The sequence below is a fragment of the Ambystoma mexicanum genome, chromosome 9 (genome assembly GCF_040938575.1).
Source record: "Ambystoma mexicanum isolate Mex_15411 chromosome 9, UKY_AmexF1_1, whole genome shotgun sequence".
Lineage (NCBI taxonomy): Eukaryota > Metazoa > Chordata > Amphibia > Caudata > Ambystomatidae > Ambystoma > Ambystoma mexicanum.
The window spans coordinates 58,068,886-58,093,289 of NC_090931.1; the positions used below are offsets into that span (position 1 = coordinate 58,068,886).

The following is a 24,404-nucleotide window of genomic DNA, read 5'->3' on the forward strand; positions in this document are numbered from 1 at the left end:
CATTTTGTTCACAAAGGACGGCTCCGTCAGGTATCGGTGCATGTTACTTGCTCAGATGTCCACCAAGTGGCAGTGTTGCACAAAAGTGGAGGCAGAGCTTCAGCTTCACACCACTGAGGACTATGCAGCCGCACAGCAAGCACACTGCACCCAAAGCATGTGTGCCACATGACCATGTGGCTGGAAGCCTTGGCTCTTGGTGCTCAGGGTTTGGATTGGGGAAGATTTAGGTCGGCTTACGTCGTAGCAGAGTCTAGGTCTGTGTATGTATTCTGTCCATAAAACAATTCAACATAAGCAGTGCAAAAGCCCTCGCAAGACAAGGCCGCAGTGTTGAACGACACGGGTGTGCAAGAGACGCTGCCCGATTACATGTAGCATGCTTGGCTATGTCCACGCATCCGTGCCTATAAGAACCGAGGTACGAACCCTTTGCAGAAAAGCCCTCGCAAGACCAGGCTGCAGTGTTCAGCGACGCAGGTGTTTGGCGGCAAAGGGGTTAATGGTGTAGCCAGTGAGTGCAGACGACCTCACCCTGTCTGCTGCAAGGTAAGAAGGTGCTGCGAGAGCTAGCTTACTACGCTCCTCGCAACCCCCCCCCCAAACCCGGTGCCCATTCTCCCTCTTGGGCATGCGCCATTTCCCCGCACCGGGTCCTCGCACCCTCCCCCCCCACATGCTCACTCTTGCCCCTGCCTACGTGTGCTCACATCCTAGGCCGCGTGCGCTCCCTCTACTTGGCTGCACGCACCACTCCCTTCTCTATCGCCGAGCTCCCTCGCACCTTAGATGCTCAAATTCCCTTCACTCTTTCTTAGCTCCCAACCCTGGGCTATAGTGCACGGTTTTGACGTTTTGTTTCTCCGCAGTTGTTGGCTTACTTGAATTGCCTGCATTCCTGCTGTGTTCATTCTTTACTGCTAGGTTCCTTTGTTAATTTTACGGTTCTTGACGGTTTTGTTTCTCCACGGTTGTAGGTGCCGTCCTCCTGGGTCCCCGGCAGCGCCCGGTGCTTTGTTGGTCCATATTCCTCCTTGCCTTCCAGGTCCCCAACTGTGCTCTGTATCTTGTTCCTTACATTTGCATCCTTCTCCAAGTTCTCTAATGTGCTGTTGTCTATGCCTTGCATCCGTTTTTCTGTCCATCGTCCCGTCCACTGTGTGCCCCTCCTCCTGGGTCTCCCCCCGACCCCCAGTGTTCCCACCATGCCTGCCTGCTCCCCAGCACCCCCCCTATCTTCACTGCCTGTCCTCTTCACCCCCCACACATCCTCTGGCCCCTCCAACACTTCCACATGGCGTACCTCTGACCTGTGACCCCACCCCCCCACAGAAGTCCTTCATAGGGGGCAACCTGCTCCACCATTGCTACTCTCAACTCTCGCTCAGCTGTCAAACACTCCTCGGACATCTGTCGTCTACTGGAAGAGCTTGACTCGGATGTACTCGGGTCAGAGACTTGGTTCACAGCCAGCTCTGTCACACGCTTTAACACACTCCTTCCTGATGGCTACAAGATCCTCTCTGAACCCAGAACCAACCGTCCCAGTGGGGGTGTAGCCTTGATCTTCCCAGAGTGGAACCCCGCTTCCCATCATTCCTATGCGGGACTACTACTCCTTTGAATGCCGGGTCTGCAGGCTATCTGTCCTGGCCTTTCTCACTGTGGCCACCATCTACAGGCCGCCTGGCCAGGTCGCCCTCTTCCTCTCCGAGTGGGCTGTCCTCTCCTCCTCGCCTCTACATCACAACTTCTCATTGGAGACCTGAACATCCACCTGGATGCTACTTGCCCTTCTTCGGGACTCTTTCGCAACCGCTGCAACTATTCTTCCCTCTGTCCTAAATCACTCTGCAGGGCACAACCTGGCTGTTCTGATCTCCTCAGAACTCCCCTCTCCAACCCTCTCACCACTCCTCTCTCCTGGAGTGATCACTTTCTCCTTTCCTCCCACCTCTCTACCCCTCCAGCCAAACCAACTCCAGCATTGCCACCTACCTTCTCAGTCATTCGACCCATGAAGCGTTTGTCAGCCCAGGTTTTTGCGGCTACTTTCCTCCTTCTGCACCTTTGGTTGACTCGCACCCTGAACACAGCCCCATCTAACCTTCACCTTTCCATCTCTGACACTATTCATGTCCTTGCCCCCGCCACGAGGATCCTCTTGGAAGACCAAATCCAAGTGCAACTCTTGGTACAACTCCAACCTCGTCACCCTCAAACGCAAGTGCAGGGTGGCTGAGAGGAAATGGAGGTCATCAGGCGTAGCCCCTGACAAACTGGCCTGCCGCCTACTCCAATGGCAATAAAGAGTCTGTCCTCGCCAAGAAGAGCTCACATCCAAGCCCGCATCTCTACAGCATATACTTGGCCAAACTTTCAAAATCTGCAACGAACTAGCCAATCCTGATGCAGTCTCTACATCTCCTGTTCCCTCCAGGCCCTCTGCCCAGCCTAGGCTTCTCATTTCATCACTAAAACCCAGGTCCACCTCAGACTCCACTCCTGGCCTGAGAGTCATCCGCCGCCTCCTTTCTCTTACTTTCCCTTGTTCACCCCCAACAATGTTTCTAGACAAGTCCGATTTATGAAAGTCTCATCTAAGCAGGTTCTCCCCTGTCCATACAGAACCATCAAGGACCACATCGACACCCTTGCTCCAGCCTTGGCCGATTTGTGCAATCACTCCTTTGCCACTGGAACCTTCCCCTCACTCCTTAAGCACTCCCTTGTGCAGCACCTTCTAAAGAAGCCCTTGGCCGATCCTTCCTCTCCGTCTACCCATCGCCCTGCCTCCACCACTCCTTTCCTGGGCAAACACTTAGAAAAGCTGGCCATCTCCCAGCTTAATCTTCACACTGAATCCGTTGGTTGTCTCCACAACCACTAGTCTGGCTTCAGAGCTGCCAGAAGCACAGAAACTGTTCTCCTGAACACCCGTGAAGACCTGCTCTCCAACCTGGATTCTAACCTTCCTTCTGTCCCGATCTAGTCAACCATTTTTCTGCTTTCACTACAGTCAACCATTCCATCCTGCTCCATCGCCTCCGATAACCTGGGTATCGCTGATCATGCCCTGGCCTGGCGACGTCCCTTCTCAGTGACGGCCCTCTTGGGTCCAACTTTGGTCTTTCCTCTCTTCCATGTCTCACTAATTGTGGTGTTCCCCGGGGGTGTAACTTTTCTCCCTGCACCTCGTACCCACTGCATTGCTACTTTCTGCTCCGACTGTGGTATGCAGATGACATCCAGCTCCCTTTCAGGATTTCCCCTCAGCAACCTCTTCTCTCATACCAGACTGCCTGGCCACATTTCAGGAGTGGTGCGCTACCAGTGAGAGAGCCCCCCCTCCACTTGCGCAATCTGAATGACACAAGGCCTAGTAAGATCGTTATTTTGTCCTCCCTCTGTTTCCGGCTCCTTATCTTGCCGCGCCTAGAAACACTTGTGTACAGGCGCGTCATGAATGCCATATCATAGCAAGGAGTGTCTGGCAGCTACGAGGGAGTCACGGTGTGGCACAGGTGCGGTCACCACTGCCAGTCCAGAGCCCAAGGCTCCGATCTAATAACTCAGTCTAGGAACTGCCTGTGATCGTCTACCAAGATAAGAACACTGGAGGAAAGCAGCTAGAGCCAGGCGAGGGCTTCCAGACCCTGCCTCCCTTAGGATCTGCCATCCTAGTCTCCTTCCCTATGGGGCTGGAGTGGTGCCCCACAGACATTGGGGGCTTTGTCCTCTCGGGTCAGGGGCAGCAGGTGTCTGCAGAGCCTAGAGAATACATGAACAGTCATTTGGGCAGTGGTGATCCCGGTGCCGTCTGTGGCTTAGAGACAAGCTGGGAATTTGTTACGTCAATATTTCTAGGACGTTGGAGGGGTTCCAGAGCAACTGGGTGTGGGTGGCTCCTAGGTGCTGCATGAGGGGGTTAGTCCTTGGTCTCCTTGAGCCAACTCAAAGGCCTCGTGCTCTGGGTGCCACTGCCCTCTGCTCACTCCACTTGGGAGGCTCATAGGGCTTTGGCTGCCACTCTTCCTCCTGCCTCTTAGGATTGCAGCCAGATGCTTGTGGTACTATTGCTGCCTGCTTGGGGAGTTTGCACGTATGTGGCTGCAACTCTCGTTAATTCGCCTGCGGGGCTTGCAGGGTGGGGGCACGCTAAAACAAAGCAACATGCACGATTAACTTTATATATATTCGACGTTGCAACTGAAACGGTTTTGCTAGGGTCATTATACACGCATAGCTTGTTCAACGAACGACTGGTTATTGCTCAGACAGAATGCCCTTTTTTGCTCCCATTAAGGGTTAAACCCGTTTCACGTTAAGGAATGGATTTCTTTCCAAGCTGGCGACAGCAAATGCGCTCGAACTTGGTAACAGCCAGAAGAAAGCATTGTGGCCAGAAGAGGAGAGTGCCAAGGCAGCATTAGTAAGGCAGTGGCAAGCCCCCACCCCTCTGACGGGCCAAGCGAAGCACCACTGGAGACGGCCATAGCTGCTGCACGGTAATGTGGGCTCCGAGGGGGCGCTGCAGTCTGCGAGTATAGAGACAGCGGGTCGGTCTCCCATGGCGGCCCGAAAGGAAGGTGGGTGCAGTTGGCAGGCTTCGCCAACTCGAGATGGCCAGAAGGGTCCTGGTCAGGACAGCGGCCTTGAAACTAAACCGAAGGGAGGGGGATTCCTGGATCAGATGGCGGCCCACCATGCACCCTCCAATGGCATTCAGGAGCATTCACAGGGCCGCGACAGAAAGCAATGGTAGATTAGGAATACATGTAAGCAGGACTTTCCAAATGGGTCGCTTTAGAGGTCGAGCCTCACCCCCAGTCCTCCACCTCGGGCCCCAGTACGGGCCTCACCCCCAGTCCTCCATCTGTGGTTTCAAGAGTAACTGATTTCTGCATGTTCCCTGAACTCGGCCAATTAGCCCCCGACTAGACTTCAGGTGACAAAGTGGCAAAAGGAGGAACTGACCGACTCCGAGGGGGGCATACTCGCCTCGGGAGGCGGAGGGTGGGGGGGGTTATTTGCACAGATCAGGACTTGGAGTAGACAAAGTGTAGAAGGGCTGCTCAGAAAAGGCTTCACACTCCTGCCAACAAGCAGACCCTGTGGGGGGCTTCTATCGCATGCAGGCAGCCCTGGATGTAGTCAGTGAGTGGCTGCATGGTGGGCTTGAGCGGACCCTGTTGGGGGGCGGGCGCTTCTAGCGCTTGCAGGCAGCCCTGGATGTAGTCAGTGAGTGGCTGCATGGTGGGCTTGAGAGGACCATGTGGAGGGCTTCTAGCGCCGGTGCAGCCCTGCATGTAGTCAGTGAGTGGCTGCATGGTGGGCTTCAGAGGACCCTGTGGGGGGGGGGGGGCTTCTAGCGCTTGCAGGGAGCCCTGGATGTAGTCAGTGAGTGGCTGCATGGTGGCCTTGAGGACCCTGTTGGGGGGGGCGCTTCTAGCGCTTGCAGGCAGCCCTGGATGTAGTCAGTGAGTGGCTGCATGGTGGGCTTGAGAGGACCCTGTTGGGTGGAGGGGGCGCTTCTAGCGCTTGCAGGCAGCCCTGGATGTAGTCAGTGAGTGGCTGCAAGGCGGGCTTCAGAGGACCCTGTGGGGGGCTTCTAGCGCTTGCAGGCAGCCCTGTATGTAGTCAGTGAGTGGCTGCATGGTGGGCTTGAGAGGAACTGTGGAGGGTGGGCTTCTAGCGCTTGCAGGCAGCCCTGGATGTAGTCAGTGAGTGGCTGCATGGTGGGCTTGAGAGGACCCTGTTGGGGGGCTTCTAGCGCTTACAGGCAGCCCTGGATGTAGTCAGTGAGTGGCTGCATGGCGGGCTTGAGAGGACCCTGTTGGGGGGGGGGCTTCTAGCGCTTACAGGCAGCCCTGGATGTAGTCAGCGAGTGGCTGCACGGTGGGCTTGAGAGGACCCTGTTGGGGGGGCTTCTAGCGCTTACAGGCAGCCCTGGATGTAGTCAGCAAGTGGCTGCATGGTGGGCTTGAGAGGACCTGTGGAGGGGGGGCTTCTAGCGCTTACAGGCAGCCCTGGATGTAGTCAGCGAGTGGCTGCATGGTGAGCTTGAGAGGACCTGTGGAGGGGGGGCTTCTAGCGCTTGCAGGCAGCCCTGGATGTAGTCAGTGAGTGGCTGCATGGTGGGCTTGAGAGGACCCTGTTGGGTGGAGGGGGCGCTTCTAGCGCTTGCAGGCAGCCCTGGATGTAGTCAGTGAGTGGCTGCATGGTGGGCTTGAGAGGACCCTTTTGGGGGGGCTTCTAGCGCTTACAGGCAGCCCTGGATGTAGTCAGCGAGTGGCTGCATGGTGGGCTTGAGAGGACCTGTGGAGGGGGGGCTTCTAGCGCTTGCAGGCAGCCCTGGATGTAGTCAGTGAGTGGCTGCATGGTGGGCGAGAGGACCTGTGGAGGGTGGGCTTCTAGCGCTTGCAGGCAGCCCTGGATGTAGTCAGTGAGTGGCTGCATGGTGGGCTTGAGAGGACCCTGTTGGGGGGCTTCTAGCGCTTGCAGGTAGCCCTGGATGTAGTCAGCGAGTGGCTGCATGGTGGGCTTGAGAGGACCCTGTTGGGGGGCTTCTAGCGCTTGCAGGCAGCCCTGGATGTAGTCAGTGAGTGGCTGCATGGTGGGCTTGAGAGGACCCTGTTGGGGGGGGCTTCTAGCGCTTACAGGCAGCCCTGGATGTAGTCAGTGAGTGGCTGCATGGTGGGCGAGAGGTCCCTGTTGGGGGGCTTCTAGCGCTTGCAGGCAGCCCTGGATGTAGTCAGTGAGTGGCTGCATGGTGGGCTTGAGAGGACCCTGTTGGGGGGCTTCTAGCGCTTACAGGCAGCCCTGGATGTAGTCAGCGAGTGGCTGCATGGTGGGCTTGAGAGGACCCTGTTGGGGGGCTTCTAGCGCTTACAGGCAGCCCTGGATGTAGTCAGTGAGTGGCTGCATGGTGGGCTTGAGAGGACCCTGTTGGGTGGAGGGGGCGCTTCTAGCGCTTGCAGGCAGCCCTGGATGTAGTCAGTGAGTGGCTGCATGGTGGGCTTGAGGGGACCCTGTTGGGGGGGCTTCTAGCGCTTATAGGCAGCCCTGGATGTAGTCAGCGAGTGGCTGCATGGTGGGCTTGAGAGGACCCTGTTGGAGGGGCTTCTAGCGCTTGCAGGCAGCCCTGGATGTAGTCAACGAGTGGCTGCATGGTGGGCTTGAGAGGACCCTGTTGGGGGGGCTTCTAGCGCTTGCAGGCAGCCCTGGATGTAGTCAGTGAGTGGCTGCATGGTGGGCTTGAGAGGACCCTGTTGGGGGGGGCTTCTAGCGCTTACAGGCAGCCCTGGATGTAGTCAGTGAGTGGCTGCATGGTGGGCTTGAGAGGACCCTGTTGGGGGGCTTCTAGCGCTTGCAGGCAGCCCTGGATGTAGTCAGTGAGTGGCTGCATTGTGGGCTTGAGAGGACCCTGTTGGGGGGCTTCTAGCGCTTACAGGCAGCCCTGGATGTAGTCAGCGAGTGGCTGCATGGTGGGCTTGAGAGGACCCTGTTGGGGGGCTTCTAGCGCTTACAGGCAGCCCTGGATGTAGTCAGTGAGTGGCTGCATGGTGGGCTTGAGAGGACCCTGTTGGGTGGAGGGGGCGCTTCTAGCGCTTGCAGGCAGCCCTGGATGTAGTCAGCGAGTGGCTGCATGGTGGGCGAGAGGACCCTGTTGGAGGGGCTTCTAGCGCTTGCAGGCAGCCCTGGATGTAGTCAGTGAGTGGCTGCATGGCGGGCTTGAGAGGACCCTGTGGGGGGGCTTCTAGCGCTTGCAGGCAGCCCTGGATGTAGTCAGTGAGTGGCTGCATGGTGGGCTTGAGAGGACCTGTGGAGGGGGGGCTTCTAGCGCTTGCAGGCAGCCCTGGATGTAGTCAGTGAGTGGCTGCATGGTGGGCTTGAGAGGACCTGTGGAGGGTGGGCTTCTAGCGCTTGCAGGCAGCCCTGGATGTAGTCAGTGAGTGGCTGCATGGCGGGCTTGAGAGGACCCTGTGGGGGGGCTTCTAGCGCTTGCAGGCAGCCCTGGATGTAGTCAGCGAGTGGCTGCATGGCGGGCTTGAGAGGACCCTGTTGGGGGGGGGGGGCTTCTAGCGCTTACAGGCAGCCCTGGATGTAGTCAGCGAGTGGCTGTATGGTGGGCTTGAGAGGACCCTGTTGGGGGGGGGGGCTTCTAGCGCTTACAGGCAGCCCTGGATGTAGTCAGCGAGTGGCTGCATGGTGGGCTTGAGGACCCTGTTGGGGGGGGGGGGGCTTCTAGCGCTTACAGGCAGCCCTGGATGTAGTCAGTGAGTGGCTGCATGGCGGGCTTGAGAGGACCCTGTGGGGGGGCTTCTAGCGCTTGCAGGCAGCCCTGGATGTAGTCAGTAAGTGGCTGCATGGTGGGCTTGAGAGGACCCTGTTGGGGGGCTTCTAGCGCTTACAGGCAGCCCTGGATGTAGTCAGCGAGTGGCTGTATGGTGGGCTTGAGAGGACCCTGTTGGGGGGCTTCTAGCGCTTACAGGCAGCCCTGGATGTAGTCAGTGAGTGGCTGCATGGTGGGCTTGAGAGGACCCTGTGTCACAATGAGGCCACCTCACCACTGGGGAAAGAAGCAGGCAAGGAGGCGGAGGAAGCAGACCAACAATGTAAGAACCAGTGCAGCCCCAGTTTAGCACTGGGGGCCCCTCCGCCCCAAAAAGCCATTTTGGTAGGAGCTCTAGGGGCGAGCCTAAACACCCTTGCATGTTCGGGTAGCCTTCAGAGAAGACCACTGAGCAGTCACCGGGCCCAGCCAGCAAGCCTACAAAGATTCGGGGGTGGGGGGGAACCGGGCAGCGTGTGGGTGCAAATAAACCACCTCTTTCCAAACACTTCCCTCAGCTACACTGGAATAGTTCCATCAGAAGGTGGCAGAACGGTGAACCCTATACATTTAGAATTTACTGCACAATCTTCACTGACCTGGACCAATAACGTTGCGAGTTTGAGAAGGGAGGTGGGGATAAGATATGGAGGGGTGGGGTCACGTGGCCACAGTCTAATCCCTGGGAGTGATTCTGGAATATTCTACTGAACCACTGGGACGAGTGGCGCAGGATTTCCAAGAACTCGGGAAACCATTCCTGCCTCAGGCCAAAAGGTGAGCAAATGGGATGGCAACAATTAAAGTGCTTCAGAAATGGCCCCTCAGCTGGGCAGCTGACCAGAGCGGGAATCCCGTTCAGTCTAGTGCAGTGGTATTCAAACTGTGGGGCGTGACCCACTCTCTCCCCCCCTCCCAGGGGGTCCACGGGTGCATCCCTGGGGGGTGCCGAGAGCTTAACATGAAATATAAAAAAATAAAATAAAAACTTTAGATTGAAGAAATGGGCAGGGGCGGCTCACATGGTCGGGCTGAAGCATGAAACCGTCTCCGGCAACAATGAAAAAGTGGCTGCAGTTGTAAATGGATATTCATTCCTTTAGTCACAGACTGGCTCATTACAACTATGGCGGTACGGTAACAACGGTGCCGGTAAGCTACCAGCACCGTTGCTACCGTACCGCCATAGTAAGAGTTGTGCTTGCGGGTCCCTGACAGCCCGTGCGGCACCCGCATGCACAGCTCGTCAGATGCGCCAGCACCGTTAACGGTGCCAGTGTATCCGAGCTCCCCATTCCCACCGAGCTCAATGGGAATGGGGATCTACCGGTACCGGCACCCATGAAAGGACAATTATCAGGTCCGCCTAACTCTGCATGACCCAGTACTTGCCTATTCGTGGTTCAGGACCCGGATGCAACTCTGGTGGCAGCTGTGCCGGTTTTACCAGCACAGCTACCGCCAGGATTGTAATGAGGCCCACTGTTTCAATAGTACCTAAGGGGGTGCTTTGTGTTAAAATGTAAGTAAATTGTGATATATTCAGCAACAATGGTCAAAATTACTAAGTGCATAGTTAAGTAACTCAAACTGGTCCACATTGGCCAAAATGGTGGCCCATTTTGACTGGCCCACACTAGCATTTTACATTTTTGGTACAGGCATTGTCCTATAGGCCAGTATGAGCCTGGCGGCTCATCCATAATGGCGAGGGTGCGCCCACCCAGTGGCCCCTGACCCATTATGGAGGAGCTAAGGAGCCAACCCAGTGAAACAGTGAGCACTCCCTCAGCTGCTTTTTCCAGCTGATGGGAGTGCTCCTGGGCTGGCTGAACTGTCAAAGGGAAACACCCTTTGACAGTTTAGTTTGCCAACCGCACATGCTCAGAGCCATGCAAGTGCTGGGGCGTTTCATAGATTTCCAGTAAAAAAATGTCATGCCAACTGTTTGGCTATTTACCCATTTTATTTTGTTAAAAGTATGCTCTACAATGCAACATTTTAACCCATTATTTTAAAAAAAAATCACGGGGGGAACCCCCCCCCCCCCCCTTAACCCCTCTTTATTGGTTCGGGCTGCCTCACTATGCTCGGTCGCTATGGTATTTTTGGGGGAAATAGTTATGCCCCCTCCACTTAAAAAAAAATCACAAGCCTCCACTGGCCCTCAGACTGTGTTGGGAACGGGATGGGGGAACTCAGGGACTATGGTGGGAGCACAATGGGCGGGAACCATGGGATAGTGTTGGGAGCAGAGTGGGGAGAGCCCAGGGTGTGTGATGGGTGGGGAGAGACCAGGGACTGGGTAGGAGTGGGATGAGGGAGCCCAGCGACTGATGGGAGCAGGTGACAGCATGCAATATATACTGTCCATTTGGCATTTCTGTGGGGTCCCGACCTGCCCAAATTTTGCTCAGGGGGGCCCTGGCCAAAAAAGTCTGAAAACCATCGGTCTAGTGGCTCCTGCCACGGCAGGCTGCAGGCCTGCATCGCGCATCTGCTCTCCTTGGCATGGGCTCCTTGCAGGTCATGCCCACCCTGCTTGCAATACAACACTAAAACCTGCCTTTTAAAATGACAACACTACTAACGTAACTGCACAGTTTCAGGGAACACATGACGGGCGACTGCTTCAAATCTGGGGCATAGGAAAGAAAATGGCATTCGTGGGATTTGCAACAAATAAGGACATGAAAAACAAAAATTCACACAGAAAAGCCGAAGAACAATGCTCGGCTGCCACCAAACAAGAGGCCCTTAGGAGAACCAGCAGGAAAAACACAACAGGGAAGAAGACAACACCCCGCCCCTCCCCAGCCACAGAGAAGCCGCAGTGCACAAGTTAGTGCAGTCCCCAAAAGCACGGGAAAGGGGAATACTTGATTAGAAGACGGGGTGTGTTGACAGGGGCAAGACTCCAGGCAAGCGAAAGACAAGGGGAGCACGATAGCCTAACAGACGCCATAATCAAAATGGCGACTGCCCCGAGTGCAAGGAGGAGACACCAAAAAGTGGACACCACAGCACGGACTTCCAGGGAGAGGACTTACTCAGCGTCTTACAAACGGCCATACAATAGTCCTTGGACTCAAAATTGTTCTGGTTGCCCCGGCAGCCTCCGAATATAAAGCGAAGACACTTTCTCTGGCTGGGGTCGAAGTACCAGCGGGGCATTGCGGCCCGGCAGGGACCGGTGTCGGCCTCTTTGGAGCAGACAGCTGTGTGGAAATGGTTAGAACATCAGCTACAGAGCAGCAGGCAAACGTCACTAGAAAGCACAACACCGACACCAAACTTACACATGTTTACAGACTGAAAATATGGTTACCAACCTTTAATAGTCATAAGCAGCCGCCCTGCTCAAGGAGTGGACATTGCTGGCTTCCCTCTGATCAAGCCCTCCAATGGACCCTCTGCACCCCCATTAACCCTGGGTGGGGGCACCTTGCAGATCATCAACACGCAGGCATCAGAACTCATGGAATCTGTAGGGGGGGCGGGGCAGTCTGGCCAGAGCGGAACTCAACATTTCTCTAGTGGACATTCGGGCTATTGACAAACCCATCTGGAAATATATGCATTCCATCAAGGACCCACATTGAGGGGAGCTGGAGCCATTTAGCTCCTACCTGTACCCTACAAGAGTCCGTCAGCTCAACACCCGCAGCTACTTTTGGCTCCCCGGGCCGACTAATGCCAAACAAACATGTGAATTTAACTCGGCATTTGGGACAATCTAAAAAGAAACTTCAGGGAGCATCTGTACGACATTAGGAGTCCTAAACGGACACAATGATAAGTTTGCATCTTCAGTGGAAGTTAGATTTGTGGAGCGCTATGTTCTAGCTCCTGGGGCCCAAGTGGCAGCTCCTGGTCACTGCTTAGGAGCTGCTTTTCGGTCCCGCTTACCAAATCTTAATTCGATCCCCGTTATAGGAATAGATATGTAGCGATACAGTGGACTGTGGTTTCACTTGTAGACTATTGTGAAGGAGGCCAAACTCAAAAACGGACTTAACGGTTGAACTTTAAAAACTCTACATTCTTGTCCAGAAACTGGTTCAAACAGCAGTAAAGTGTGGATGATGGGCCGGCGAGCTATGCTACCAGGCCACTGGGCTATCTGGGCCAGCTTTCAGGGGACAGGATGCGGGCGAGATCCTTCCACCTTGCACCCTCACAAACGCAATCCCTCAACTGGAGCCCTGAAGTCAGGAGAGTCGTAAATCGTGACACTGCCATATCTGAACATAGTGCGACGAGGCAGGATCAGCGCTTTCCCAGGTGGGGACCAGCGGAAGCCGCACACGTCTCTCTACACGCTCCAGTAGTCCTTAACGTGCATTGGCATTGTCTCTTGGCACCATTTTCCATCTGTGGGCAATCGTGCTCTGTCGGAGGTGGGCTCTCCAAAGTGAAATTACATGTCCTTCCTGGGGGAGGCACTCAGCACTGGCGCCTACTGAACTCACCAGTCCCAGCCTGGGATTCAGCCAGCATTATTCAGGCGGCATTCAAACCTGCAAGTGGGCACTCCGCACTGGCGCCTACTGACTCACCAGTCCCAGCCCGGGGATTCAGCCAGCATTATACAGGTGGCATTCAATCCTGCAAGTGGGCACTCCGCACTGGCGCCTACTGACTCACCAGTCCCAGCCCGGGATTCAGCCAGCATTATACAGGTGGCATTCAATCCTGCAAGTGGGCACTCCGCACTGGCGCCTACCGACTCACCAGTCCCAGCCTGGGATTCAGCCAGCATTATACAGGTGGCATTCAATCCTGCAAGTGGGCACTCCGCACTGGCGCCTACTGACTCACCAGTCCCAGTCTGGGATTCATCCAGCATTATACAGGTGGCATTCAATCCTGCAAGTGGGCACTCCGCACTGGCGCCTACTGAGTCACCAGTCCCAGCCTGGGATTCAGCCAGCATTATACAGGCGGCATTCAATCCTGCAAGTGGGCACTCAGCACTGGCGCCTACTGAAATCACTAGTCTGCCCCATAGAAGAGTTGCCAATACATCCGTATTTGACGTGAATAACTGTTTTCCGGTGGTCTTCTCTCCCCACCTTACACTAATGCGCTCAGGCCTTTTGCACACCTCCCACAATATATTGTCACTCCTGTGTCTGGAAGGCAGGCTGTCACCCGCTCTTCAGGAACAGTCGCTCAAGAGTGGTCACTTGCATGAAAGCTTAGATTGGTTGGGGAGCAGGTTCTTTCGGCTCAGGGTAGGCAGGCTTTGGGACTTGTTCTGCGATGCCTTGCTCCAGATAGATGGGGTGCAGGTGCTCCCAGGGGTGCTAGTTCACAGATAGCCCCCTTCGGCAGAGGCACAGGTTTCAGTCTTTCCAAGGCAGGGGTCTAAAACCTGTGGCTGCAACTTCCATGATTTCTCAGACTATGCTGGCCCACGCTGAAGGGAGCTGTAGTCCAAAGCACCTGGAGAGCCAAAGGTTGCACACAGCCCTGTTCTGTAAGGCTGCGGTAGCTGAAGTCGGTGTGGGTAAGTGACTCCGGGAGGACTTGTTGCAGAAGGAATAATGCTTAAGCATAGGACGAGGCTGCGCGATAGCGAGTTTGCCATTAGATGGGTGACGCAAAGCTAGTGCAAAGGGGCAGGATCAGGGCAGTCACAAGTGGCCTAACAGCCATGGGATCAGATTATCGCAGCTGGGTAGATGCCATGCGCTGTGGGGAAGGAGTAGCAGAGGGGTGGCAACGCGAATGATCTGGAATCAGCGGGCTTAATAGGGCAGAGGGAGGGTGGTTATTAGAAACAGAGGAGCAGTGTGGGGGTCACCAACTGTAAGGCGGAGACAAGTGGGCAGATCATGCGATCAGTATGGGCTGGTGGATGGGAGGGAAAAGGAGTGTAACATGGGGAGATTTGATCATTGAGAGGTGAAGGGCAGGTGTGGGTGGAGTGACGAGTGCAAGGAGTCATTTGTCACTAGGGGTGAAGAGGGAGGCAGGTTGATGTGATCGGGATGCGAGGGTTGAGAGCAGGTCGGGTGGTCACTCTGGGCGAGTTAGAGGGGTCTGGGGATGTGATCGGTAAGTTTGGGAGCGAAGACATTGGTGTTGGATGAGAAATGCCAAGTAGGGATTATTTTAGAGGAGGAATACGCAGGGTGGGTGGCATTATTGCTGCAAGGCCATCAGCTTGGGGGAGGTTTGGGTGCCTGGTGGATCAATAATTGTGATCTGTGGAGGTTGGAATGGCAGTACTTGGGTGGAAGGTCTGTGGCATGCGATTGTGGCTTCAGTGATTGTAACTTTGCAACGTTGGCCCGGAGGGAAATTGAGGCAGTGGCCCAAAGGTTCGAGGATAGTAGTTTAAGGTCCCGAGGAGTACACACGTTTAGGGGAAGGGGGCCCCTAGATGAGAGCGCGTACACTGGCAAAAGAAATGGAAGGCTTCTGCGTGCAGTTTGCCGGCCACCAGATGGCGCCGGTGCATCACTCGAACTTTCATCCCTGGAAACCTGCATCTCTGCAACAAGGAAGGCAAGGAGTGAGGATTACTCCTCCTTGCACCCTCTTCAGTCCCCCCAACCCAAGGGTGGCATTCCGAATAGCTCTACGGGGCATTCATATTTGTATTATTGTTAGCGCCCAAGCAGTCAAAGAAAATACCTCTTCCTCTTGGAGCAGGTAGGAAGGCGAGGGCCTCAAAAATGAGGTTGGGTGGGTTGACTTTACAGAATTTAGAACAAAAGGCAGTCCAAACGCCAACTAGATTTCAAAATTCGGATTAGGCACGGCACTGGCAGACCCTTCCTATAAAGGAGGAGTCCAAGGTGCCTTGCAGCGCATGCGTGCTGATGAGGCTCCTGCACAGGACCGTGGCTAGCAGGAGGAGTCCAAGCTGCAGAAGCTGCCTTGCAGCAGACGTATGCTGATGAGGCTCCTGTGCAGGAGCGTGGCTAGCAGGAGAAGTCCAAGCTGCACAAGCTGCCTTGCTGCGCATGCGTGCTGATGAGGCTCCTGTGCAGGAGCGTGGCTAGCAGGAGGAGTCCAAGCTGCAGAAGCTGCCTTGCAGCAGACGCTTGCTGATGAGGCTCCTGTGCAGGAGCGTGGCCAGCAGGAGGAGTCCAAGCTGCACAAGCTTCCTTGCTGCGCATGCGTGCTGATGAGGCTCCTGTGCAGGAGCGTGGCTAGCAGGAGGAGTCCAAGCTGCCTTGTAGCAGACGCATGCTGATGAGGCTCCTGTGCAGGAGCGTGGCCAGCAGGAGGAGTCCATGCTGCACAAGCTGCCTTGCAGAAGACGCATGCTGATGAGGCTCCTGCACAAGAGCATGGCTAGCAGGAGTGGTCCAACATTCTTTGCAGCACACCCGTGCTGATGAGGCTCCTGCACAGGAGCGTGGCTAGCAGGAGTCCAAGCTGCACAAGCTGCCTTGCAGCGCATGCGTGCTGAGGAGGCTCCTGTGCAGGAGCGTGGCTAGCAGGAGTCCAAGCTGCACAAGCTGCCTTGCAGCGCATGCGTGCTGAGGAGGCTCCTGTGCAGGACCGTGGCTAGCAGGAGGAGTCCATGCTGCACAAGCTGCCTTGCAGCGCATGCGTGCTAACGAGGCTCCTGCACAGGAGAGTGGCTAGCATCATCCCAGCAGACCAAGCATGCTTCTCTTCAGCCAAAACCAGGCCAGGCTACTGCGCGCACACAGGGATGCAAACTAACCATGCAAATCCAAGCACAGAAGCGGATGTTTCCAACCAGAGCTTCAAAGACGAGAACATCAATCCGGCCGGGGCAGGAAGTGATCAGAAGGCCACACAGGCAGCAGAAAGGATTTCCAAAAATTGAGAACAGAATAGAGCCCAGCAAGTGGCCAGTGGCCCTCACATACCAGCCCAACTTCCTGACAGTTTAGCACACTGCGCGCAGTAGCAAGGGAGTATGAACACAGCTGGGACCAGGGCAGCATACAGCAAGGCTTCACTAGCACAGGTGCCATGGCCCCGCCAGCTGCCATGCAGACTACACCTGCCGCAGTGTGCAATGGGAAGAAAGGAGGGGCTTTGGGGGGGTCAGGCGGATGCGACCCTCCAGTGAGCTGCAGTGTCTGTGCCATGTAGGAAGCCTTTAGGATCACAGCCATCCTGTGATCTGTAGTAACTGCGCCATGGATGAAGCAAACCGCTCAGACTACCTTGCTTCCGAGTGGGCCGCAGTCAGTGGATCATGCCGTTAACCAATAAGCTGCTGTTAGTAGCCACTAGGGTCCTGCAGCCATCGATTGGGCTGCAAGGGCAGTGCCATGGATCTAGCTGCTGGGATCCTGCAGGCATGCAGTGAGCTGTACTGACCATGGATGTAGCCACTGGGATCAAGCAGCCATCCAGTGAGCTGCAATGGATCTAGCCGCTGGGATCCTGCAGCCATCCAGTGAGCTGCAATGGATCTAGCTGCTGGGATCCTGCAGGCACCCAGTGAGCTGTACTGAGCATGGATCTAGCCGCTGGGATCCTGCAGCCATCCAGTGAGCTGCAATGGATCTAGCCGCTGGGATCCTGCAGCCATCCAGTGAGCTGCAATGGATCTAGCCGCTGGGATCCTGCAGCCATCCAGTGAGCTGCAATGGATCTAGCCGCTGGGATCCTGCAGCCATCCAGTGAGCTGTACTGAGCATGGATCTAGCCGCTGGGATCCTGCAGCCATCCAGTGAGCTGCAATGGATCTAGCCGCTGGGATCCTGCAGCCATCCAGTGAGCTGCAATGGATCTAGCCGCTGGGATCCTGCAGCCATCCAGTGAGCTGCAATGGATCTAGCCGCTGGGATCCTGCAGCCATCCAGTGAGCTGCAAGGGCAGTGCCATGGAGGAGGCTGCTGGTAGCCACTTTGCTGGATGACTAGCCATATGTTGCCTGGAGGCATTACATTCCTTGGAGACTTTCCGATCCTGCATTCCCTTCCGCCTTCGCCCATAGCATTGCATTCTTAGCACTGCCAGCCTTTCGTGACGTCATATGAAGCCCCACATGTTCTGCCCAGCATGCTTCGCCAGCCCGGCTGCCATTCTGGTTTCACAGCTGGATTGCTTCTGTTTCCACCACTTTGTGGTTTCTCATAGCGCGTTCTGGTCTACCATCACCGAACAGCCTGTGACTTCCGTCGTTGGGCTAGGTTTGTATAAAGGGGAAGGCGTAGCAGGGACAAGATTTAGGAAAAGTGGTTGCCCGTGGTCCCTGCCCGAGTCTGGGATTTGACGCGCCATCATCTAGACGTCAGATTGTCTGGCTCTACACTCCATCAGTAGTCACAGCCTGAATCTCTCGACGTGCGAGTTTGTGGTCTGGCTTCCGCCATATCAGTGGTGGCATGCTCACACGCACCACTTCTCCATTCTGCCTGGACGCAAGGATGCCAGGCTGCTTTAGCATTTACAGCACTCATTTGGTGGCAAATCTCACAAATAGCAAGCGTGGGGGTGGTGGCCCCTCTAAGAACTGAGACTTGGAGATGTATTGGCAGTAATGTGGAGGTAATCCCTTACAAGTGCTGGAGGTGTTCCCACCATATCGCCTACAAACTCCGGCTATGGCGGGGCAATAACTGGGTTCCTGCCACACTAACATACGTGTATGACAAGACCATGGGGTGCAACTTCCAGTAAGGACAGCGGGGTAAAGACATAGCAGCCGTGAGCCAAGGATCCCACCAAGTAAACTGGCCCCAGAGCCCTGCGGCAGATTCAAGAAGACGGGTTACATTCCCAAGATCCGAGAGAACATGCTCCATGCCAGAAGTCTGATATTCAACGGTTCAAAAAGGTGAACAAGCTGCCATTGCTGTCACAATATGATCTAGGTGGAGCCAACCTACCCACCCACCCCTGAAGGATAGGCCTAGCCTGTAGTCCTTCAAGCTTCCGATTCCCACCCGTGCCACCCCACCCACTAAACACTGACCACATCAGGCGCCTTGACCCTGAGAGACGCTGCAATTGGAGAATATCGCATCAGAGCGGGTCACCCACCCAGGCAGGATCCTGCACACCGACCGCTGTTTATCCTTGGTGTGGAGGGGACATATTGGCCCATGGGCAGACGAATGCAACTTGGACAGGCTCTGGGATTTCACAGGAAGCCGTTCGGGATATTGAGACCATGAGCCTTTGCGGATGGCAGTTTAGAAAGGCCTCCTTCCAATAAACACGGAGCTCAGCCAGCTGCCATGGCGTCTAGCGATCAGCTGTATCCAGTTCCGGAAGCGGGATGCTGGATCCCGCTTGAGGAAACCTGGATTAGGATGCCATGCCCGAGGGCAGACTGAGCAGTGCGTGCCCGCGTGCGTGCTTAGCATTGCTGCTGCCGATCTGCCCTTCAGTGCATGGCGTTCATTACACGTGGTATCCGCGTGCTGCCCCAACATTCTGTACATCTGGGGACAGTGCGCCCTCTGGGGGTGCACCAGGGGCATGGCTCGTCGCACTGTCAGATTTACAGCTGGCTCTACTCGAGGGGTTCCAGCTGAATGGGAGGGCGCCGAGCACGCGCATCCAATTAAAGGTCCACACTCAAAACCCTAGGAACACCTGGAGGCACCACACAGTGCTCCGGATGAAGTGCGAGCATTTATGTAAATTGAGTTAAATGATTTTTTTGGGGTGGTATGGGGGGGGGGGGGGGAGTAAAAACAGTCCGTTCCCAATGGGAGTATTTAATTTTTTAAAAACGAATAAAACATGTTCAACTGCAAAACAGACGATGACTGGGAGAAACCTATTTGCATCAGGTTATTCATGCACATTAAAATATAAACGTGACATTCTCCATAATTCTGGTCGCGTCGTCCTGTGGTACCAACTATGGGAACCACTGGGCCAAACATCCATTTATTTTATTCATTTGCATGTTTTAAGCGCTCACGCAGCCCGCGGGCATCGAGGCGCCGTTACAGGATTGCTCTTAGTGGAGTATTCATAACACGCTTAAACGCGCGGACCCGGGGGGTCGGACCTGTGTTGCTTCGCGTAGTCTTCCTTCCAAGGCGCGCATGTTGCCTCCGAGCTATCCTCCCGGGACAATCACGGATTATTGGGGTGAAAGCAGGGGCACAAACCCATACGGGTCCATTTCCCTGGTATTTTTGGGGAGTATTTCCTATTTTTAGGGAGTAAAAGTGGCTGACCCCCTTATCTGTAGGGTTGGTTCCACCTGCATGTGTCAAATATCGCTGGATCAAGATTACGCCCCTCCAGGCATAAACAAAAACAAACCCCCTCCCATTGTGGCTGGTTCTGCATGTTTAAGCATCAGCAACAGGACGTCCTGGAAACTCTAAACCTTGATGCCACCCCAATAAAACAAATGCAACACTTCACCATGGGGCCTAGAAACCCGAGATAGGCCGGCTTTAAGATTCTACGTGCACTAGACGCCTTTAACATTAAGGGTCCTGGACAGAAGCAGCTTCTGGGAGTTTCCTAGGTTAAAGGTTCCAATAACGGGGGGGGCGTGGCTTGGTAGCCATGTGAAAGGACGTGCCTGAACGGGAGCTCCCGCTGATCCGTACATAATCCGACTGATACCGCGCAAGGACCGCTGTGATTTGGCGAAAATTGGAAGACTGTGTACATGAAGTCCGGCTGCACGCGAGGACACATTTTTATATGGGTTCGTAGTGCGCACGGATACTTAAGAGCCGAATGAAGCACTGGCGGCCAGACCGACGGATGACAAAATGGCCGCCGCCGCTTGACGAGGAGACAAAGGAGCGGTAGATTGGGACCACAACATACGTGCGCCCTCTCAGCGGCATGAAGGGGGCAGCGCGACCCTGCCCATCTGGGGGGAGCGCCGGACAACAGCGGTGCCCGAGACTGCTGGGCGAGCTGAGACTCTCAACAGAGTCGTGGCGTATGGGCATAGTGCCTCCCTGGCTTGGACCGGAGCGCGATCGGAGGGACGCTCCTGACTGGAGATATGTCGAACAAGCCTCTGAGGGCGAAGAATAAACAGCCCACGCTCGACGAATACGCCAAGACGTCGCCCGGCCTGGAGGGTGCCAGGAGCAAGGATAAGGCTCAGACCAAGGAGATGGCCGCCGGTGGTGCGAACCAGGAGGTTCTCGCTGCGATCGCGGATCTGAAGGCGACGTGGGAGACCAGGCTCCAACTTGCCGTGGCCGAATTGAAAACCACGTTGGAACTACAGGTTGGGGCGGTGCAGGAGGACGTGAACCTCCTGAGGCAGGATGTGCGGGCCCTGGCTGAGCGCGCGGAAACTTTGGAAAAGGAGATGGGCCCTACTGTGGCGGACTGCACTGCACATAAGCGCGATATCCATGCCCTGGTGCAGCGGGTGGGCAACTTGGAAAGTAGGGCTGAAGAGGCGGAAGGACGTGCCCGGAGAAACAACGTTCGCATCGTGGGCCTGCCGGAGGGGGCCGAGGGCCAGAATCCCACGGAGTTTGAGAACTTGCTGCTGCAGGAGATCACTGGGGGAGCCCTGTCGCAGGGGTTTGCGGTGGAGAGGGCGCATAGGGCCTTGAGTAGAAGACCACCGCCGGGGAACCCACCTAGGCCTGTGATCGCCAAGATCCTCAATTATCGGGATCGGGAAAGGATCCTTGAGCACTTTCGTAAAGGGGGCACCATACGGCGAGGAGAGGCGACCATTACTGCCTACCCCGATTACACCTTGCAAGTGCAGCGCAGTCGCATGAACTTTGGGGCGGTCAAGAGGCGATTGCGGGCAGCAGGGTACAAGTATATGTTGCTCTACCCGGCCAGATTGAAGGTTTTCTTCAAGACTAAGATGCTGTTCTTTGACACTCCGGAGGAGGCCATGGGATGGCTCGATGCACAAAACTGTCCTCAGGAGCCAGATGAGCGGACGGCGGATGGAACGGGAAGAGATAAGTGATGCTGCGGGCCCGGTTGGGCGATGAACATGGGACTGGAATATAGTCGGTATGACTCTGTTTGGTAGTGTATGCGTTAGGACTTTGAAACATGGTCCGCGTGCGCGGATACGGAAGTGCGGGAGGGGAGCCTCCGGGGGCTGGTCTTTGTACCCCAGTTTGAGTTTAGTCACTGTGTGTAGGGTGACACCCTGTCGGGTTCTCTACTTGGGTTCCAGAGAGAACCGAACACAGGGATGCCTGAGATCCAGGGATGGAGCTGGGCAGTTGGTTGGGTTAAGGGGGTTAGGGGGGTGGGGCGGGTCAGTTTTTATATGAGCCTGGGGGAGAAACTGGGGATGGGGGCCCTTGCGGTAGGAGGGAGGCGAGGGGTCCTGGGAGAGGGATGGGAGCTACTGATGCGTCATGGGGGACCTTAGGATACTAACGTGGAACGTTAGAGGTCTTAACAGTTACCTTAAGCGCAACAAGGTCATGTTGTACCTAAAAAGACAAAGGATAGACATCGCCCTGTTACAGGAGACACATCTGATACGGGATAAGCTGGAACTGGTGGGGAGGAAGTGGAGAGGGACTGTAGTTGGATCCACATATTCTGCCTATGCTAGAGGTGTGCTGATTTGGGTTGCACCACATGTCCCGTTTAAGCTACTTGGGGAGGTTGTGGAGTCTGATGGGAGGCTGGTCATGGTAAGGGGGCTTGTGGAAAATAAAGTAGTGTGCGTAATAAATACCTATGCCCCCAACCGTGACACGGCGACATACTTCAGGACACTGACCACTAGACTGGGTGAGGGGATGGGGGGTCCGGTGATTTGGGGAGGGGACTTTAATTGTGTACTAGACCCCAAGGAGGACAGGTCAGACGACAGGGTGGACAGGCCCAGCCCGGCGGCTAGGGTACTGCAGGCGTTGCTGGTAGACCTTGGCCTGGCAGACGTGTGGAGGACGAGACACCCTGGCGTGAGGCAATATTCACATTACTCGGCCCCACACCAGTTACATAAAAGGCTGGATTACTTTTTCGCCACTCCGGACATTGTCGCGGAGTGTGACCAGATAGACTACAGGGCGAGAGTCCTGTCGGACCACTCGCCCCTGGTCATGCGTTGGCAGCTTTGTCCCCCACGTGCGCGTATTCCAACATGGCGCCTCAGGGCGGAAGCGCTCAGGGATCCAGTCTTCAGAGAAGAAGTGAGGGAGGAGATTGTTGCTTATTTTGAAACGAACACAGGCAGCGTCAAGTCGGCTGGTACTTTGTGGGAGGCCTTTAAGGTTGTAATGAGGGGGGTTGCCATTGCTAAATCCAAAGGATTAATGGGAGGAGTCCTGGCAGATCTGCGTAGAGCCGAGACTGAGTTGGAGAGAGAGCTGGGGGAGGGGGGGACGGACATGGAGGAGGTCATTAAACTGCAACAGAGGTGCGCAGAACATTGGGACAGGCTTTGTAACCTGAATTACAAGAAGTACATTGAGAGGTTGCATGCCGGGGGAGACAAGACGGGCAGACTTCTTGCTTGGCTGTATAAGAGCGAGACCCCAAGATCCCCGATCCGATCAGTTATCACTGAAAAGGGAGTGGAGCAGAACACCCAGGAAGGGGTGAATGGAGCATTCGCAGAATATTATCAAGCATTATAGGAGGATCGAGAGGGGGGAAGCCGGGAGGATATAGAGGTAGTACTTGAAGACATAGGCCTGCCCAAGATAAGTGACGAAGAGCAAGAGGAAATGGATGCTAAGATCACTCTGGATGAGCTGCAGGAGATTGTGCGGCAGCTGCCCACTTGTAAGGCCCCAGGTGCAGACGGGTTCCCCAGTGAATTTTATAAAGCGTATGGGGAGGAGGTGCTCCCGCCCATGCTGGAGATGTTTAACGAAGCGTTCGAGGTGGGGCGGCTACCAGAGTCGCTCAGGGAGGCGATTATAGTACCGCTCCCCAAACCCAACAAACCGGGGCACGACTGTGGCTCCTACCGGCCCCTGTCGATGTTGAACCAGGACAGTAAGATCCTTACAGCGGTCCTGGCGGCCAGAATGCGGAGGGTAATAGGCAAGCTGATCCATCCTGACCAGACGGGCTATGTCCCGAACAGGAATATTACCCACAATCACAGGCGCCTTCACAGGGTGGTGGAAAAGGGGGGCAGTGATGACAGCGAAATGGCAATAGTGGCGCTGGACGCGGTTAAAGCGTTCGACTCCGTCCGATGGCCATGGCTCCTGGCGGCTTTGGGGCAGTTTGGACTGGGACCATGCTACATGAGGTGGGCCGAGCTATTATATAGTGCGCCTCTGGCTAGGGTCCGTACGGGTGCAGTAGTGTCAGACAGATGGCAGTTAGGCAGAGGTACCAGGCAGGGATGTCCTTGGTCCCCAATGTTGTACATACTGGCCCTCGAACCTTTAGCAGTTTACCTCCGGCAGCAGTATGATCCGGTGGGCATAGAGGTGGGAGGAGAGTGCCATCTTATATCCCTGTATGCAGACGATATGCTGTTATACCTGAAACACCCGGAAGAGAACTTGCAGTATATCTTGGAGGTATGCCTGGTTGTCCGGCATAGCGGTTAACCCTCAGAAATCTGTATTATTCCCGCTGGGCAGTTATGTGGGGATATCGGCGGAGAGGTTGCCGGTGCTGCGGATTCCGTGGGCAACGAGCTCCTTCCGGTACTTGGGCATTGACGTGTATCACACGACTGAGGAAGAACACAAGTATAATACTGAACTAGCGGTGGGAAAGATTGAGAGGTGTATGAGGTTCTGGGAAAGATTGCCTTTAGCAATGATGGGTCGCGGAGCCATGCTTAAAATGGTGGTGTTGCCCAGGCTCCTGCATTACTTTAATAACATCCCGTATATGATACCTAGGAAGTTTTTCGCCAGGTTGCATAGCGTGTGTAGGAATTTCCTGTGGCACGGCACGCGCAACAGGGTCGCATTATGGAAATTGCAGAACTCTTACGAGAAAGGTGGCGTGAAGCTGCCGAACTTTGAGGCCTATTATATTGCGGCGCAACTGCAATATGTGGCCAGGTGGCTTTCAGATGAGGAGACCCCCGAACATAGGCTGCTAGGGGAAGACTGTTCCCCCTTCTATCTGCGGGAGGTGATTTGGGTGACTGGCTCATGGATGAGAGAGCGTCCTAAGATGCTGGCCCTTGGCAGGAACATATGGCGGCGTGCCT

The 24,404-nt window shown here is 55.4% G+C and overlaps 1 protein-coding gene across 8 annotated transcripts in view; it reads right to left on the bottom strand.

The window, feature by feature from the left end:
* APLP2 (amyloid beta precursor like protein 2) overlaps positions 1-24,404 on the bottom strand; it is a 429,108-nt gene that overhangs the window by 213,275 nt on the left and 191,429 nt on the right. For 4 of the 8 annotated variants that reach the window (XM_069614140.1, XM_069614138.1, XM_069614139.1 and 1 more), the window contains exon 7: positions 11,386-11,553. The exons of the other annotated variants lie outside the window; for them this stretch is intronic. In XM_069614140.1, the coding sequence (XP_069470241.1) occupies positions 11,386-11,553 (168 nt within the window). The remainder of the gene's footprint in view (positions 1-11,385; positions 11,554-24,404) is intronic. 8 annotated transcript variants of the gene reach the window in all.